This window comes from Dermacentor variabilis, chromosome 9 (genome assembly GCF_050947875.1).
Source record: "Dermacentor variabilis isolate Ectoservices chromosome 9, ASM5094787v1, whole genome shotgun sequence".
Taxonomy (NCBI): domain Eukaryota; kingdom Metazoa; phylum Arthropoda; class Arachnida; order Ixodida; family Ixodidae; genus Dermacentor; species Dermacentor variabilis.
Window position 1 is genome coordinate 37,912,448 of NC_134576.1, and position 20,600 is coordinate 37,933,047.

Here is a 20,600-nt window from a genome sequence, read left to right on the forward strand (position 1 = left end):
CGTCAGGGTGCATGCTGCAGCGGTACAGAGTGTCGTTCTGTAGCATGAACATGTGAAGGGATGGGTAAGATGGATCAGGGAGCAGATGTTCAATAAGCTGCCATAACGATTCAATGTGTCATTGTTCAGCACCAATTTCTTTCAAGGCGGAAAGTGAGAGAACGCAGATCGGTGTGGCATCCACTAAACCGTCCGGTGCATCGACAGGATGACAAAACAGGCAGTCGGCGTCCTGATGTGGACAGCCCGACTTGTAGACCTGCACCCGACTTGTTCCTGCAGCCGGAGGGATTCTTGAGGAAAGAAAGGCAACAAAGGGTATGGTGATCAGTTGTAACTATAATTGGTCGGCCATATACGTAGAGTCGGAACGTGCCCATCGCCTAAATAAGGGTGAGACACTTGTGCTCGGTAATTGAGTAGTTGCGTTCGGATGGAGGAGAGGAGCTGGCTGGCGTAGGCAATAGTGCGGTTGCACCTACATTGGCGTTTTAGCTAAAATTGTGCCGATGCCGTAGCCACTGGCGTCAGAGCGGAGACGTCAAAATGGGCGAGAACAGGAGGTGTGAGGAGCTGCGAGAAAGCAGACGCTAGTTCAGAGCTCCAGCAGAAAGGAACGCCTTTCTTGAGGAGGTCACTCAGGGAAGAGGCAACATGGGCGAAATTTTCCACAAACCTGCGGAAGTAAGAACAAAGACCAATAAAGCTTCGAACATGCTTGGCACAGGTTGGTAAGGGGAAATTCTTTACTGCACGAACTTTAGCGAGGTCGGGGCAAATGCTTGACGAATCGACCAGATGTCTGAGCATGGTTGTTTGGCGGTGACTAAAGTGGCACTTGGACGAGTTGAGCTGCAGGCCAGCGGTGCGAAAAACAGAAAGAACGGATGAAAGTCATTCAAGATGGGTCGCAAAAGTTGGAGAGAATACGATGACGTCCTCCAAGTAGCACCAGATGGACCACTTAAGCCACGCAAGAGCATGTCCATCGTCCATTCAATATGCGATCCAGTATCGATGAGCGCCATAACGGGCGAACCATCCACGTCCACATCCAAATATCCCATACTGATTGGAACCTTCGAAGGTTCCGATCAGGAGGCAGGGTCAGCAGAGGAATTTCAGGCTGTGGGTGCTAGAGCAGCATCACCTCCAGGAGCTACACTAGTTAGTTCCCGTCAGAGAGCGGCGACGGTAAACTGGGGACGGAGAGCGACGCAGCTGGGGTGAACGGGAGCGGCGACTGTGTTGTGATGGTGAGTCGCTGGTCGCAGTGGCTCGAGCATTGTCAGGTGCACCTTCGAACTCGGTGGAGGGTGCAGGCGGGCGAGGGTTCAGTGGGAAGCGGTGGTAGGCTGGAAAGCTTGGTTGAGAGTGGACTGGCCAGGAACTTCGGCCAGGAACTTCAGCAGTGGCGAGAGATCTGGCCCACACGTCCACAGTAGAAGCAGATGGGTCTGCCATCACGTGTGCGCCATTCCGCTGGGTTGCAATAGCTCGGATCAGGACCCTACTGGCTCCAGTGAACAAGGGCAGAGGGAGCAGACGAAGTAAAGTAAAAATGGTTGACAGAGCAGATGAATGGCGAACTTACATTGTCAAGTTCGTGACGAATGACTAATTGAATGAGGGACACGAGCGACCGGGAATCGTCAAAGCATTACGTCACTGGCGTGGAAGGAGATGCTGCTTCAATTTCTCGCCGGACGATACGTATGACATCCTTGGAAGAGGTGGGCTCATGCGGAAGATGAAGGTATTCAGACGTCGATGAAGCAGCGGTGTTGGGTAGACGTGTGAACTGCTGAACTAAATGGTGGCTCTTCGCATCTTCAAAGTGGCAACATTCATTAATGATCTCATTGACTGTTGTTATATTCTTGAAACCAGAAGGCTAAATGCGTCATCCGTGATGCCTTTTAACATGTGGCTGCTGCCTGTGCCATATTATCCACCTTGCAGCAAAGAGCTAAGACGTCCTGGATGTACGCCACGTAACATTCCGTGGATGTGCACGGGTCCCAAAGTTCTTACCAAAGCATTGGTGGCCGACAGGCTTTCCGAACAAATCTGTAAGCTTCTGTTTGCACTGGTCCCAACTTGTAATCTCTTCTTCATGCGACTCAAACCAGACCCGTTCAGTTTTGTTTAGGTAGAATATTATGTTAGCCAGCATAAGCGTGTTAAATGTCCCACCTGTTATGTGCGCTGACCCATTCGTAATTCTGTAACCAGTCATCAACGGCAACGTTGTCAATCCCAGAAAACGTTCCAGGGTCGCGGGGCTGGGACAGGATGACCGTCGTTGGTGTCAAGGGGGCCACAGTTGTGAAGACTCTCCTTCGGATGATTTGGTGGCCAGATTACGTCCGCTGCGGAGCTCAGTCTTGTGCAAGTGATTACCCCGCACCTCCAGCAATATGTCATGGGAAGGACGAAATGTATGTCTATTTACAAATGGCTTTCAATGGCTGAGCCAAGATGTGTAAAGAAGCGATAGTCAAACTCTTCTTCGTTGTCTCCAAGGCTACCATGTAAGTTCTATTCTTCCAACATTACAGACTGTGACAATATACACCATGCTTGCAGACTTTGTGCTTCTGAAATTGAATGTGGCACTGTATTGTGCAGTTACTGCCCACTTGCAAGTGCTAATGCCGCCACAGCTGTTGGGAAACAGGTCAGAACAGCCCCACAAGGCATGTATCATCATCATCAGCCTGGTTACGCCCACTGCAGGGCAAAGGCTTCTTCCATACTTCTCCAACAACCCCGGTCATGTACTAATTGTGGCCATGTCGTCCCTGCAAACTTCTTAATCTCATCCGCCCACCTAACTTTCTGCCGCCCCCTGCTACGCTTCCCTTCCCTTGGAATCCAGTCCATAACCCTTAATGACCATCGGTTATCTTCCCTCCTCATTATATGTCCTGCCCATGCCCCATTTATTTTTCTTAATTTCAACTAAGATGTCATTAACTCGCGTTTGTTCCCTCACCCAATCTGCTCTTTTCTTATCCCTTAACGTTACACCTATCATTCTTCTTTCCATAGCTCGTTGCATCGTCCTCAATTTGAGTAGAACCCTTTTCTTAAGCCTCCAGGTTTCTGCCCCATAGGTGAGTACTGGTAAGACACAGCTATTATACCCTTTTCTCTTGAGGGATAATGGCAACCTGCTGTTCATGATCTGAGAATGCCTGCCAAACGCACCCCAGCCCATTCTTATTCTTCTGATTATTTCCGTCTCATGATCCGGATCCGCCGTCACTACCTGCCCTAAGTAGATGTAAGGCATGTTTACAGCTACGCAATTCCGAAGGACTTAAGAAACAAGCGCAACGGCTTTCTTTCCATTTTGCTCATATGCTGTGCCTGCTTCGAGTGCTCGTTGTAATGTGGCAAGTATGTTCTATTATAGAATGTTGGGATGGTGACCTGTGCGACTTCCAGCAGACTGAAACTTTATAGTATCACATTATAGTAACACAATGGTATGAAGACACCTGTGCCTGTGCACTTTGTAACAGCTTAATTGTCTATGTTGCACATACCTTGGAAACAGTCCTCGTTTGCATGAAAACCACATATTGCTGTCTTATGTTGGTGGCACGATGCGGCTAGATGAGGTGAGCTTCATCACATAAAGTAAATGGTGATTGCGACATTATAATTTGATGAAAAAAAGGAAGATATATATTTACATATTTACAAGTTTGTTATTTCAAGAATCTCTCAACCCTGATGGTTGTTATATTGGATTTCAGATGCAGAAGTGAAGCCCCATAGTTGGGAAAGTCACCAAGACATGGTCACAGCCCTTGGTTCGTCTGTGGTTTCAATGACCAGTTTCTGTGCAATGGTATAACCTAGTTCTTAGACTCCGTTTGGTCACCAACACTTCGTTCTGTACATGATTTTATTGCGCTTAGTGTTACATTGATGATTTAAGTGAAGGACAGGACGTGGAAATAGTAGCGCAAACTACGAACTTTACGAATACTGTTAAAGAATGTGCTTATATACAAGGAGATATGGCACACGAGGGGGGAGGGGGATATAAAAAGATATGACAAGCTGACGACTGCGACAATATACACCATCTCCCCCCCCCCCCCCCCGTGTGCCATATCTCCTTGTATATTAAGCACGTTCTTTAACAGTATTAAACAGTTGTGAATGTCCACCAACTAGCCCCCTTCATTGCTTCACTTCATTTTGTACAAGAGAACACGAGTAGGAAGGGTTGCTCTTGGTTCTTGCACTCATAACTAGCTTTGCCGGTATGCCGAGTTGTCATCTTTGGGGCACAAGTGACAGGTCGTTCTCATAGTCGAGGCCAATTATCCCTCACAAAACAAGTGCAGGACAAGAACGGCCTTGCGGCTGGTTGCAGGCTCATTGAAAGTGCTTCTAGTATGCAGATTTGTTACTTAAACAGGAGCGGAAAGGCTACACACAGTTATACAGGGGAAGCTTGTCAGGCAGGCTGGCAAGCTATTTTTGATGTCCACTTTGGTGCAGATAGATGTTGAATCATACCTACAAAAAGTTCGAAAACTACATTCCCTGCTTATAGCGATTAAAATTAATTTCATCTATTTGTAAGCCATTTTAGTGGGCTTTGTAGTAATTTCACATCTCCTGTCTCCCCAAATCGAAGAACACCCTTGAAGCTTTCTTAATTAACCCGCCGTGGTTGCTCAGTGGCTATGGTGTTGGGCTGCTGAGCATGAGGTCGCGGGATCGAATCCCGGCCACGGCGGCCGCATTTCGATGGGGGCGAAATGCGAAAAACACCCGTGTGCTTAGATTTAGGTGCACGTTAAAGAACCCCAGGTGGTCAAAATTTCCGGAGTCCTCCACTACGGCGTGCCTCATAATCAGAAAGTGGTTTTGGCACGTAAAACCCCAAATATTATATTATATTATAAGCTTTCTTAATTGTTTCTGTTTTCCTTGTATGCCTACAAAGCTTTATTTCAATTCAATGTTAGGTTTCATACAAATATTGTTTTAATATTTCTACTGTTGTCTGTGTAGTCTGCTCCAATTAGTAGTGCTATGTTTGAAAATTTCTTGACTCGCACAATTAACCTAGGCTTTTACGATTCCCCCTGCATAAGACGTGCAGTGTTGTCCATATTCCTACTGAGCTTCATCCTAATGATTTCAGTAGCATTAACAACTTCGCTAAAATATTTGCCTATAAATCCACTCTATGCACAAATAAAAATGCTCCTGCTTACATGTTTGAATGAGCTGTGACTGGGGCTTGGCATTTTTAATATCTTTTCTTAAAAAAATGTCAGGTCAGTACTTTTTCATGTTTATTCAAGAATGACATTTGTGCTTTATTCCACAAAATGCTTACTCATGTGAAATTACATATATTTTCTTTTCAAATTTTTTAAAGTGTTTTCTTTGTGTGATATCACTAAACAATGCAATGTCTTAAGTAGTGTTTCTTTTGCAATTTTTTCATAGTTGCAACCAATAAAGAAGCAAAGAACAAACAATTGATCATGTCCCATCTCTAAAACATTTTTAAATGTGAATAACTTACAATTGCACAGCTGTACAAGTCCAATCAATTTCTTGCTTAAAAATGCAGTTGCCATATCACGTACAATTAAGTAACAGAGCACAGAAAGTTACAATGCAAGGTCCGTAGTAGATAGCAAATTTATTTCTCACATTTCATGGTCATGAACACACACACAAAAAAAGAACATATTACTAAGCTCCATAATACACTAAATTTTTTCTTTTCACTTTTAACCCAAAACAACAAAACTATAGGTGCCGCATGTACATGGATGAGAACATACTAATATTACCCACTCAGTGCTTTCACGAGGGCAGCACTAAGATTCAAACTAAGACTAGCTGACCAAAGTAGGTTACATGAAGCTTTCAAAATACCGTGCATATACAATCACTATCTTGCAACATGCCTGCATCACCTGACAGCCATCATTTCGAGCCTCAGGTGTGTCTTCTGTTCACAAGTCATGGTGGTCACGCATGGTCATAGCACAAGCCAAGTGCTTGTGTTATGCAACCTCTTTGAAACAATTCACAAATATCCTCCAATTTCTGGTCAATTTCAGTTTACTAAGATATGTAGCACACAGAAAACAAGTGCACGTCTCAGCATCCACCATTATGTTAAAGCAGTCGTCGTGAGACAAACCAGCACTTGAGTGGCACAGTCAATGAGACCGCTTTGTTCAAATATCTCAATTCAAAGCTTTTTATAATTCACTAGCCGGAGCTCTATTTAATATAATGGTGCAGAACATGTAGGTCAAACTGACTAGAGAGAGGAACCAGCTCAGGAGAATTTAGCCATCTCCTTTTACGACTTTGCCGCACCAACTACAACTTTCCTGCATACTCAACAATACGACACTTCTGCGTCTTCTTGGCGATTGATGCACACCTACATAAAGGTACAGCATGCACTTGGTGTATTTTCAGGTATACGCGAGATCAGAACGTGCCACGTTCTACACCATGTACATCTGTGGTCAAAGTACTATGTGCACCGCATCATTGACAAAAGAAGAAACGTATTTCTGGGCAGCTTGGACTGACAACCAGAAAGTGATGAACGTGCTGCGCAGTGGCACATGGCATTGCCAGGGTCAATGGCACCCAGGCCCGCCATAACACCCACCCTCATTTCCCGTCTCGTTTCAAGCAACAAAGCACAATTTTATGATCACGGCTTGCTTCAGCATGGAGTTTTTTTTTCTTCTAGCTAACAATTAATAATTTTTATTTATTTTTAAAGTGTCCAAAAGTAACAAGTGCACCACACAACTCCCAATTCAGCACAACATCACATCGAAAGAAATATTTACGTGTTTATTTTGTATTAACAGGCAGAAAAAGAGGAGTGTGCAAATTTCTTTATTTCGAAAAAAAAAAAAACTCTCAAGAAATAAACAGAGCTAAAAGTTTTCGTTGGATGACTGTCCAGATTAAAACATGGAGATAAAACACAAGAAAAGCAAACTTTGAGCATGTAGAAAGACCTGCAGCGATATGTGTATGCACAATGTATGCATATCCACATGCAGTACACATTGCGTATGTAGACAGGTAGGTATATGCACAAGAATAGATTATCCGCATTTTTTAAGTGAAGTTGAAAGAAGCACCTCAGGAGGAGGAAACTTGAAAGGACAGTAAAATAACAAGCCAGAAATATTAGGCGATTAGGGCAAAGAAGAACACAGTCTCAGTGGAATGTGTTACTTCTAAATGAGCTTCCGTTAGAAACTTAAAACACAAATTTATGCGAATTTTGCATTATCTGCCAGTGCAGTCGGCCCCAATGGAGAATTTCTACAGCAGTTACAACGAGCACTATGTGGGCGTATCTGCAAATTTACGTACCTGATGAAATAGTTCTGCAGATACCCGCAAGGTGGAGAGACCCCATCGTAGCAACTGCTACGACGGGGTTGACGTTTCATTTTCCCTTTATTAATTTATGTGCCTCTCGGGGACGACGTCTCTAATGTATATTTAATTCCACATTCTAAAGCGCCCTAATTCATTAAGCTTTGTTAAAGGCACCCTCCTACAAATTTCCACCTGTTTTGTTTTCTGTAGTCAGCGCACGGTGCCACTGTTCCACTCAGCGAAAGGTGTCCGGTGCCTTTTCGCTTTTTTGACTAATAATTCTTTGCCATTTCACACCTTCCCCCCCCCCCCCCACCCCAGTGACGTTACTGGCATTGTGTGGTTTACAACGATAGCTGAACTGCAGCCTTGTTTCTCGTTACATGCCAAGACATCCTTTTTTTTTTTTTGCAAAGCAAGTTGCTCGTGTGACACAACTCTTGAGAGTGATGACCTGTGTTAGTATTATTTGAGTAGGTAAGCAATCAATGTCTTGGTCCATTTTTGCAGCCACTCACAATACACTGTCTTGAGATCAAGCAGTCTGGCAGGTCTCATCAGCTTTTATATGACAGAAGAATAAAGTACATTAACAGCCTGAAAATACACAATACCACACAGATGCTCAAACAACACAATACAGTGTGCAGCTTAGGCCACAAAATATTAATTGCTTTTGTGATAGGAGTAACATTCCCAAAAACAGATGTCACATACTCCAAACTTTTCATGCAACTGTGCAGGTGGATCTTTAAAAGACACCATAAAGAATTGTCAACAATACAATGCTTGCGTCATAATGTGGGAGCATGCAAGATCTTGCTATTAGGTGCGTTTTCACAGCAGTGATAATTTACAGTACTCAGCCACCCTGGCCTTAGCCAAAATTGGCACCTTCTTGGGCTCAATTCCATTCACACTAAGAAACAGATAATACCACCAAAGTCACAGTTACCAGTAGAGACAAAATCCGCCTTCATGCTAAAAAAGGCGAGGAAGCATTCTTATATTAGCAGTATATTACAATTCTCTAAGTTAACTGTGCATGGAGCTCTCACAAGTTTTCTGACACCTCACTACAGCTAACAAAATCCACGCACGCAACAACAAAAGTATAAAAGTGGTAGTGCTGGAATTTCATTTCGTTCTGTGCCTCACTTCATATCCCTCTCACTTTCATTCATTGTTTTTTAACTACAGCTTATCAATGTGAGAGAACGATCCAGTTGGTATTCCATGACCAAATTTTTTAGTGCACAGAAACTACAGACACAAAAGGGATAAGACAAGTGGCGATTGTGCTTGCCTTATCTCTTTCTTGCCCATGGTTTCTGCGTGCTAAAAAAAGTGCTCGGTCATTTTTTGGACATATATACATTTACAACATGAAAGGTGTGGTGCAAGCGTCCCACACTACTCATGCCCAATATGTTCGGTGCTCGTAATACTAAACAGTGCACACTAAGTCATCTACTCTCACAACTTCAAAATGACAAGAAAGCCACAAGAGTAGTGAAAGCTTTTTTGCGCGTTAACGGCCAAACTACGTTCCTTTTTTTAACCAGCCAAACAAGACTATGTGGGGTGCAGTAGTTTCCAAAAATGATATTCCAACGAAGGTAAAATACTAACAAACTGCGTCGTACAGGTCCATGCACTCGTAGTATTAAAAAGGAGTATCCTGTTGATATGCCACAAAATGTTCAACACCTTCTAGGTAACAGCAATCATCTGTCAAGAAGCTGGACACGCATTTATCACTTGTTTGGAGGAAACAATTTTCTGCGCAGTATATGACAGCAACACATGCAAAGGAAGCACAACAGCTTCATTTTTCTCATCATGGATTCTTCCACTCCAGTGATTTCTTAATCACTGGTAAATCACAATGGCTAACAGTTGGCTCCTCCAGTCGTATGTACAACTAAGTATACGCACGTGCATTCTTAGTGGCACCTTCAATGAAGGAACAATGCACTCCACCGATTGCAAGAACCAACTTAACAATACAGAGCTTAGCAAGGAACTTCTATGAGCGATTAGGTATTGCAAGTTTTGAAAGAAGCACAGTGAATATGCGTACAAGATAGCCTTTGTTAAAAGTTATATGACTATGTTGCCTATGACCACCATGCTAACTACAAGCTCCTTAAAGCAGTTAATGTGGTATGCCATAGTTGCCATAGTCCAACACTCTGAGAAATGAAAAGAACTCTCGCACTTGCCATCCATAGAGGTGGAGTGCCAGGAGCACTACGGGAATCGCACCGCACAGCCGAGCAACACAGACATTGAAGGTGCAGAGCGGCCCGTGTACTTTTGACAAAGGCTGTACGCAGTTTATGGCATCAGGCCAAGCTTGTCCCATAACTTCATCGCACACACATTCTTGATTCTGCACTCAGACTGTGCAGAGGTAGCTGAACGATGGTGGGTTACACAAAGACAAGTCGCATACAGCCGATTGCAAGGAGGCAGCCACGTGTAGATCGTCCTATTTCTGGTCAGTGACATCTTGGAAATGCTGGGCCGTTAATATAAGAGTTTCAAAAAGGTCTGCACTATGTCAGATCAACACAATACCCGATGTGTCAGGAGTGCTTGTGTTAAACAGATACATGTGCACATTAAAGGGATGTTGAACAGAAGAACTAAGTTAAAGGGCCCCTCACCACATCTGGCAATTCTGAGCTGACAAGCGCACAGCATGTACTGCACGATAACAATCGTGTCTGCGAAGTATTACATCGCTTCACACCATGGAAAGATCTGAAATTTCAATGCGAATGCCATTTCTCTCTTCACTCGCGGCCACCGCGCTCCAAGCCGGACGGTGACGTAATCGTGCCCCTGCGCCTATGTAATCGCGTCCGCAGTGTGATGTCTCTCGTGGTGACACGCGACTTTGAGAATTATTCAAGACAACATCTGTTATCTGTACAATTTGTTGCTTGAATTTACAAATTTAACTTTAGAGAAATAATAAAGCACACAAATGGAATATCTGCATGTTCTTTGTTTTACTTTGCACCGAATCAAGAGAGATATACTTCTGCTTCATCTGCTTGTTCTCACGGTCGTGCGGTCATGTGCACAGGTACCGAATCTATGCCATTTTCTACCGTGTTCTAGCGTGTGATCATGCTCCGCGATCCACTTGTTCTGCCTCAGTATTCGTGTAGCACTGAATTATACTGCTAGTCATCTTTCCTTGTGCAAAGCGCGCAAAATCGTGCGCTGCACTAACGAGACAACAGAGCTGTTGTCTCGTCAGCGCAGCACACGTCATGCTAGAACACACGACGCTATTGGCGGAAATGTGTAGCAGCGGAAAAAAAAAAGCAAGGATCGAAAAAAAAAAAAATGATGGCGGGGCCTGTGACTTCACGCGATTCTCGAGGTCCGTTATGGGAGAATGCAGGGAAGAAATCTCACTTGCGTAGGATAGACGGGGCGAGTGAAGAGAGCGTTTTGCTTGGCTGTGGAGCATGCCTGCTGAAATCATGGGTTCGCAGCACTGAAATATTTCTATCTCGGCTATTAATGAGCCGATTTGAAAATTTTTTACGGCAGAATGCTCCCTAGAGGACACGTAACAACTTCCAGTGTATAACCAAAATTTGCTATGGGGCCTGGTGAGGGGCCCTTTAAGCTATATCATTATATTACGTGCCCCGAGTACTAAATAGTGAGCGAAGTAGTATATGCCAGCCATATCTTAAAAAAAAAAAATGAAAATGAGCGGCAATGACACTTTGAAATTTTTGCACCAACTCCTTGCGACATTGTAGATTTCGACAGTGTACAAATGACTGTGGGTGACTTCCGGCTCCCTCAGAATGGCAGGCAGAATAAACGAAGGGGAAAAAATTAAGATGCCATATCCAATACACTAGTTGGAACCTACCTTAAGCAAAGCTTTGTTGGAACATTTCAATGAAATGCTATGCAAAAAGGCATATGATGCATTCAATTTTATTATTCCCAGGTAATGTGCAACGAACTTATTTACATTATTCCTCCCATTGCAAAGCTTTTTGTCGTATGGCTTTGCAATAATATGTATTATAACTGCTCATATTCCATACTGAATTTTGCAGCATAGCCAAATAGCCATAGCCTGCCCGGCAAGATACTTCTTATACACTTTGAGAAGGGTCCCACAACATAGCTGCAAATGCCACGTTCTTGCTCCCATGCAACCATGGAGACCACGCAACCGGTGTAGTATCGGCCCAATCTTCATTACGCCACCTCCAGGATCAGCCCAGTTTGTTTATTCAGCGAGAAACCAATTGAGCAGATGCGCCAAAACCCCAGAGGGGTAGGTAAAGAAAACTTTGCTTCAATGAAAGAATTATGAATCTGAAAGTGGATATTTGTTGCAGCAAGGACATTTTGATACTGTTTGTTGTTTCACAGCATAACATAGCTTCTCACCGGTGTGCCTGTAGGGCCAAGTACAGCTGGCTATACAAGCCTACTCATCATAAGCCTCCCTGCCATTACATCATCTACTCAGTGGAAAACACACTTGCGCCAAGCCTTGGAGAGGCAGACAAAGAAAGCTTCGCTTGAACAAAGGTAGCGTCTGTGAACTTTGGCGTGGCTTGCTCATAGTAACACATGTCATGAAATGGGGCACCAAAATTCAGCTTTTAACCAGTGCTTTTCAAGTTTGCAGCTCTGCGCTGAAGCACTTTAAGTCTGACGGTTCAGCACGGCCTACGAGATTGAGAGGTGATGTTGCCTACAGTACATGACATGACATGATGTCGGACACTGTGGTTCTGTTATTACTGTGCTTGCCATCACAGGAGCTGAATATTTTGTTCACAAGCTAAAACGCAGTGCAGAAGTAGATTTTGTTCAGCTACACATAATTTTTCATAGGTGTTCACACACTCAGGCTACAACAGATGTAAAACAGGTGCTGGGAAGCGGGTGATCTCCTGAGAAAATTATCTCAAAATATGGCAAGATGGGTACGGCTGCTGCAGGAATGTGGTGGCAAGTTCAAATCATGCATATGTCCCTATTTACAATGGTTAAATAGCAGTCAGTCACTGATAATAAAAGGCACATTCAAACATGAAAGAAAACTTACTGCAAAAAAAGGTCGCTGAAACTACAACTTTACAATGCTTCACTAGAGCAGAAATGTGAGCTAGTTTACTATTCATGACCAGACTCTGATAATAGCTTCTTCTGTCTTTCTTGATGAGGACAAGGTGTTCTCATGCAAGGTGTAAACTGCTTGCTTTGCGCTGCGTCACCAATAAAAGTGCACCCACCGACAAATAAAAGCCAGTTGGAAGACAGAGCTATGTATATACACCTCTTCTATGTTCGTCCGTCACGTTATGCACTGTTATTAGATGTTCACAATGCCACGTCAGCTGTATTTGCAGCCCAGTTGCACCCTCTTTGAGCCAGTATCTTGACTCAAGGCAAGGCAAAGTTCCTAAAGAATTGTGGGGCCCCTTTGAACTTCTTCCTTAGCAATTAAGTCATCTCTCGGCATAAAAAAACATTGCAACGTTTTTAGATGGGCAGTTGAACATTCTTGATTGACTCAGTGTGTGCCTTAGTTTAGCATTGTGCTGGAGCTGCTTATACTCTGCAAACACTCCGTACACAGATCACATGTCTGGCACATTATAGCCAGCACCCTTCAAACTGAGCAGCTGGATTCAAACCTTTGCACTTAATTAAGCATTGCAGAGGAAAGAAAAGTATGCTATCAAGGCGACCACATGGGCTCTGTCAGCCCAAGTGATGAAACACTAGTTCCTCAACTCTGCAAACCTATTAATACTGCATACATATGTCGCCACATAATGTTTAGTGTTGAAGTGAACATAAATTGGTATGTGGTTGAAGAGACGACAAAGTACTAGATTGTGTAGACAGTCTCTTCCATCTTGGCTCAGCCATTCAAAAACCATTTTGTAATTGCATTCACCCTGCTCTTCCTTTCCATAGCAATGTTTAAGCAGAAATGCTTGGTAAAGACTTGAGGGGTCTTTTAATCTACGATGCATGCTCTCACTGATGCAACCATTCCACTGCCTCCTCTTCCTCTCCTCATTCGCACATCCGAGTATTGGCGTCATTTTCAGTACGTAACAATACATGCTGTCCTGCAGCTGATGTTTTTGCTAAGGAATGCAGTACTTGGCTAACTGAGCTAGGTACAAGAGGCCTGTGACACATATTTACATTGGAGATAAGGTGCACTGCACCTTTTCATTCTCTCTCTCTCTCTCTCTCTCTCTCTCTAGTTTTTTGTTTTTTCACAGGTGAACCAAAGGGAAAGGTTCGCTAGGGCCCCTACCACCCAAAGATTAGTGCATCAGGTTACCTCCTCTCTCAGTGGCACCAGTATTGTGCACTATATACATAATTTCTATAGTACATTGGGGCATGCATCACCCCCATCACAGTGAGAAAATGAAGTGCACAGTCGACAAGCCCCTGCACCAGAACCTATTTACATGGAGCATAAGAGGGACTAGAAACTAACCTCGCCACAAAGTGCAAGGGGTGACAGAGGAAAAATATGGAGAAAGTGCCCGACAGTGCCACCTCAGTATCGTCACGCTAGCTCAGCATTTTTAAAGGTACAAAAGCAGGGGAGAGGTTCCTTACAGTACATTTCACAAGGGCTCACTCTGCGTATGCTCTGCTCAGCCACGAACACGGGCTTGTGCATAACCTCCAAGTGCACATGTTACAAGGTCCACTCAATTTTCCTGCACTTTCTGAACCAGTTCACGAGGTGCTGCACTTCGCAGCTAGCTTCACCAGTTCAACAACATGGCGACCTCCATGTCGCCATTGATTTCACTCTCTTGTGCAGGACGAGTTCACGACATTCCTTGCCCTCGTGAGAAAGGTAGTGCAGGATCTGTGCAGGAAGTGCACAGAGTCAGCTCTGCACAAGCAAGGGCTGGCTGGCACTGATCTGGCAGCAACTAGTTCACAAAGTGCAGGGCTACTTGAATGGGCCCAAAACAAACTGGCAGTAAAAATGTGTGCTTATTCATTGGTCTGCAACCACTAAAGCATCCAATCACACACTGCGCAGGGGCCCCGTCATTCTGCTCCCCTTGGCAGGAACCCTCCATGCTCGGCCTTGTGGTGAAGCATAAGGAAAGTTCAGTGTTGATCTAGCAGTAAATGTGAGAGAAATGCGTTTGCATTATGTTGCACCTCTTTGATGTCATGTTCCCCAGACTGCAAAGTGTTCTTCAGTAGTTCACTCGACATACGTCGCCCTGCCTCATCGAGGAGTTAAGTGTTTCTGATGGTAGCCCGGAGCGTCTACTGTCAGTTACGCTCTCTCTCTGTCTGTCTCTCTCTCTTTGCATGTGCACGTGCATGTATACAATGTGACTGGCTTCTAACACTTCACACATGGATACCTTTTCCCACTTTGACAGTCCTAATGCGAACGCATCAAAAAAGGAGATGTGTTGCTGTAGATATAGAGGAGAGGCACACCTCTTGCTGGAAGGTGACACCTCGCTGGGCACAACATATGCCGAGCAGGCCCTTCAGGAACGCATTGTAAATATTATTTTCCCAAGAGCAGTGCAACGGAATGCAATATTCACAGACTCAGTTGTCCCCTTTAAGAGGAAGCTTTAGCTTTGGGGCTATAGAAATTGAAATATAAGATTTGTCTGCTTCACATGCCCTAACAGATGCAGTTTACAGAACTGCGATATCCGTTTTTGGTGCAGAGTTACTGAACTGTAAACTATGGGCTTCTATTTTATTTTTATTTTTTACATACGATCTTTGCTGATCTTTTAAAATTTTACTTCCTACACTCACTGCATCTAACTTTTGTTTCAAAATGCAATAAATTTTACACAAATCTATCTAGGAGCTGCTTCATAAAAGCATTTTTGTGTTTTACATGTACACCCGGCAAAAAAATATTGCAGGGCACGACGTCTGAGGAAATGCTGAATATCTCCGCAATCTCACAACATAGTCTGGTACGGTCGCCAACTGATCTTGCGGACTCCAAAAATTCGGACATGCTCGATTATTCAGTCTGCTTCGCGGCACCGCCATTCTCCCCATAGACCATAATGTATAACAACTGCCGAAAGTTCGGACACTTTGCAACCTCTCGTCTGATTTTTTCTGACAGTCCTTGAGCCAACTCGATCGAAAGCACCATGCACCGACTCTGACCGGTGCATGGTTTGACTTGCTGAACACCATTTTTGTTTTGAATGGAGCCTCCTTGCTGCCTCACAAAGTGGCGCTACTGCAAATCCCTGCTCATCATCGTTTCTGCCTCGTTCGTAGCTACAGAAGTTCCAGTCCCAGCTTAGTAAGCCATGTCAAGACAATCCAGCAACTGATTTGTTTCTTCGTGCACAACGCTGCGAGTAGGCCATGTTTTTCATTGTGCGACTGATGTCGATGTTACGGTGTGGTGATGTTTGCTTTGTATGCTGTGTCGAGGTTGTGGCGATGCAACGCGGCATACGGAAACATCGCGTCAATTGTCTAATGGCACCGACAGTGCCCGCGCAGACTGCGCTGGGGAATGCCGGCAAGCGGGTGCCGGGAGGCCTAAGATTTGTCGCCTTCCGATGTGCTCCCTATGGACGCCAAAAATGTTCTGCCAAGGTCTGCGCAGTGGTTGCATTGTGATTCCGGACACCGTCTCATTTGACACTTTCACAGGTGCTGATACTGCAGTATTGACATGCGCAGTACTCGACGACGGCGAGATCATTCGTCAGGTTTCTGCTGTGCCGCTGGACGATGACTCCAACTCGGAAGATGACGCACCACATGCTATGCTGCCGTTGCATGCGGAGCGTGTAAAAGCAGTGACTGTGCTTTCAGCCACCTATAGTGACCATACGACCCTCTCCGAGATTCAGGCTTATCTGATCGCGCGTAAACAGAACAGCGTGCAACGGCGCATTTACGATTTTTTCAAGCCTACTGCCGAGCCCGAATAAGTGCGTGGAAATAAAGGATTTCTTTTTTTTCTTAACTGCTTTTTCAGACACCTGTTTATTCGGACATTTGCACAGTCCCCTTGAGGTCTGAATAAATGGTTGGCGACTGTATTCGCATTTCAGGCCTCAACTAGAATATGCTGACAACAACGCCGTATACAATTTTACTGGCTGCTGCCACAGCCTGCTTGGGAATTGAATGTTTTTGGAGATCCGTGGTCCATAAGCTTTTGTCGCCGGGTGCACATTATGTGAAGAGGCGGCATTGGAGTTGGCCCAGAGCTAAAGCTCCTTCTTAAGCCTTTTTTCTTTGTGCTCCGTTTGTGAGATCTGGCAACACTCATTTCGCAACCTGACTTCTCTGCCTCTATACAGCCATGAGCCATATGACAGAAAATGCAGAGCTTTAAAGCAACAATCTGTCATGACACACGGTTTTAGACTCGATGCGTGAACACTCATAATGTAGCTTGGCTGCTGACCGGTACTAACACCACATGGAACTTTTCTGTTAGGCATAGATATTAAGCTGCTACGAACTCTTGAATGCGAACAGGCTGTTCTCCCAGTCATGCTGTTTGTCCAGGCACACAGGTGTTACCAGAAGGAGGGCCTAACCTTCTGCTCAGTGCCTTCAGTGGCTTACCTTAGCTCCACGCTAGCTAGATGCAAAGTTGGCAAGCGCCTCCAATGGAGCCGTTCAAGAATGTCTTACCATAAATGAAGGAACCCAAAACTTGTGCTCGTTAGTCAACTACACAAACGATACCGTTCTGAACGACTTGCCTGCCAAATTCAATTGTGATCCCTACAGAAGATCAACCAGATGTTGAAAGCTTGTGCTCTGTCCAAGTGAGCTCAGTAAAGCATGGAGAGGGGGGAGGGGGGGTTATCTTTGTCTTCTTCCCCTTGTGCAGCTACCTGTGCCACAAAAGGCATCACAGTCAAATGGTGATTGCATGCTCATGAAGATACTGCAATGAACGCTGGCAGTCATAAGCACATAGTTTCAATGTCATCAGAGCCGTCAGCTACTGACATGTCTGCATGACTGACATATTGCAGACAGACATGACAGATGTGCTGTTCCCACGTAAGATAAAGTTCAGCATCCTCTGTGCACTTACTGAGACACTGTCTGAATGTAATTTCTTTTGCTGTACCAGTATCAACAAAGTACAGTGTGACTGTGGTCAAGGGTATTTACACTATGAAACCACATACAAACACAAGTCTCACAACCACAGCTCAAGATGCTTGGCTAATAGTTTGCAAGTTCAGGAAGCCACCTGACTAGGTCTTTTTTGACTTACTCAGCGTGCATCTTGTTTCCTTGGTGAAACAAAATGCCAACAAGAAAACAAGAATTTCTTTCTCTGCTTATGGGGCCTAAATACGAAGGCATGCATGGTGCTACCAAACAAATGTCACCACAAAACCATCAGCCGTCACTTGTGGGCTTAGGTTTTCAGTGAGTTTCATGCTCTTTGTTGGTCTATGACAAATACATCTGAATGCCACTGGTCACACAAACGACTTTGCAAACCAGTTCTTTGGCGTGATTTGCATAACATGACAGAAAGCCTGGAATGCTAAGTGATCCACAGTTGTCAACAAGGGAAGTGTCAGACTGAAGCCAACATTTCGACAAGGGGACTAGTCTTTGACGGGGCAACTATTTGATGCTAAGTGGATGCAAACCATTTCGATGCATTCCTTGGCTCATAGACCACAGGTATTAACAAGGCTCATCAAAACAGAGTTACAACCTTCCCTGAAATTCAGCGGACAAAAATGATTTTGACGACATGAAAAAAAAAAAGAAGATTATGCACTGCTGACTTTCCGGAAAGTGCAATGCCAACTAGGATAGAAAAAATAAAGAATTAGGACTGAACATTGTGCAACATGATTGAAGTCGAACGTATCAGCCCAACAAGTGATCATCATGTCAGGGAGCCAAGCAGTAGTCCTGCTCTGCAGGGCAGCTGAGCAAATGTACTTCAAATAAAATCTACCGGGAACCGAACATTCTCGACCAATACACCGTGTCTCAAAGGTCAAGTGTTGGGCCGTTACTGGAAGGGGCAAAGGAAATGGCTTGCTAAGGTTGACATAATGCCCCCTCCCAGTTTAGTTTGTTCCTCCACGGCAACTAGCTCAGCTGAGAACCATCGTAAGGAGGTGCAACATCTTGTCAGACCATCACACTCAGTCACCAGTTGGCACGTATCTCGTTGACAACACACCGTGGGCACGCAAACGGAATCACTCCCGGCATTGCGTAGCCACGAGCAAGCAGCTTGGCCGTCAGAGGCAGAGGTCGCTGCAGCCGCCTCAGCAGGGAGTCCTCCAGCTCTGGCATGGCTGTCTCGTGGAACGCAGTGGCTGTCGTGTTGTGACCGCAGGAGAAGACCAGGGCATTGCCGACCAATTTGTCTGTTGGGGAAGAGCTGGCCTTGGCGGCCTGTTCGGCCAGCAACGTTTGCGTCAGCCGTGCCACCTCGGGGGCCGAGAGCTGCATGCGTGAACCAAAAGTCAAGAGGGGGGGGGGGGGCACTGCTGCTGTGGGGTATGCGCTGCCATCCGTGCACTGGACATTAGAGGGACACAAGAGAGACGCACTGAAAGTTTAGATTGATAATGTATCCTTTAATAACTCTGTTTTCTTTTATTCCGCAGTAATTGGTTGATTATTAGAAGAGAAAATGATGGCCAAAGTTTCATTTCCGAACCTTGTCCCAAATGGCCATGGCCGGCACGCGAGTGTGCCATCACGAATTTCAAAGTATTTCTTCACTTTTTTTGGCCACTGTGGTTCCAGTAATAGTCTTTGAAAACAACCAAGTTCAGTCTTTGGCTCTTCTAGAATACAATGTAGTTTACTTTTACCGACAAAAATTTAACTAGGCCCGAGCAGACTGTCAAAATGCATGACATCACAGGGAGCCAGTGCAGGAATCTCAAGGTGGCACCCCCACCCGTCCTTCGTACTTGCATGTTCCCTGGCTTACCAAGCAATGTCTCATGGCAAGAGAAGCTTATGTGATATTGCAAAAGGGTAATTTACTAAAACAGCTTGGATCATTTTTGCTCTCTAGCGTCCCTTTAATATCTTCACATTGCAGTGACGGTGAAGAAGCAGCCGTTGCAAAGAACTGTGAATCACGAATCGAACCCTTTATTGGGCAAACTTGTGCCCAGAAATACAACTAGCACAAAGAGGAACGATAGCAGTGAGCATAGTCGTCAATAGCCGAAATCTCATCTACAGGCCAAGTGAGTCAGCTATTTATACGTGCACTACAATACATTCCAGAATAATTGCTCACACTCACATACATTAGAGAATTGTATTAATACACTATTACTAATACTAAACGTCGTATTATTATTTGAGGGAAGATATTTGTTGCATTAATTGTATGATTTGTTTCATTCTTCTTTACTACTGTATTGAATCACTGTTGTAATAGCCATCGTTATGCACTTGCAGTATGTATAAATACGTAAATAAATAAATATGCACACAAAGTACCATATTCTAGCACATACAATGCACCCCTGCATGTAGCCTGTACTGCCAATGTAACAGCCAAAGCGCCTTAAAAAGAGAAAAAGTTGCCCATATAAGCAGCACAAATATTTGCATGGAGTGACAGTTGAATACCGTAAAGACTTGCATATAATATGGTCCCACATATAATATGAGGTGAGATTTGAGGATAGTGAAAAGCAAAAAAAAAAAAAGTTTCATCCAATGTATGAAACGAGTGACGCAAACTTGGCGAAAATATTCATTTACATTGGACTTCACACTTCAATTATTGTCTTCCACGGTTGCACTGTCTTCGGGCAGTTTTTTGTGTGAGAGCTCTTCCCAGAGAAAGTCCTCTTCTTAGCCGTTGAGCGTGTTTGAAGTGCCGCACTTCTTAAAAGCGCCGTCACAGGGTCCTCTGGCTACGTTATGTCAGCACTTTATGGCAGTCTAACTCACGCCGTCTCAAGATGGTACCATCTGTACGCTAGAGGACAATGAGGATGATCGTAGCCAGATAGTAATAATGAAGCCAAAACACAGAGCCTGATTTATGGCTAAAATTTTGGTTTGAATCTGAATATAGTACGAGGCGGAAATTTGCAATGCTAATAATTGGAAAAAATCATCTTATTAATATGGGCTTTTAT

At 44.4% G+C, this 20,600-nt stretch overlaps 1 protein-coding gene across 1 annotated transcript in view; it reads right to left on the bottom strand.

The window, feature by feature from the left end:
- Positions 1-5,667: 5,667 nt before the first annotated feature.
- The window catches only part of LOC142592614 (uncharacterized), a 189,827-nt gene continuing 174,894 nt past the window's right edge, over positions 5,668-20,600 (bottom strand). Inside the window, exon 32 of the mRNA XM_075704154.1 lies at positions 5,668-18,930. Coding sequence (XP_075560269.1) covers positions 18,628-18,930 — 303 coding nt within the window. The 3' untranslated portion in view covers positions 5,668-18,627. The remainder of the gene's footprint in view (positions 18,931-20,600) is intronic.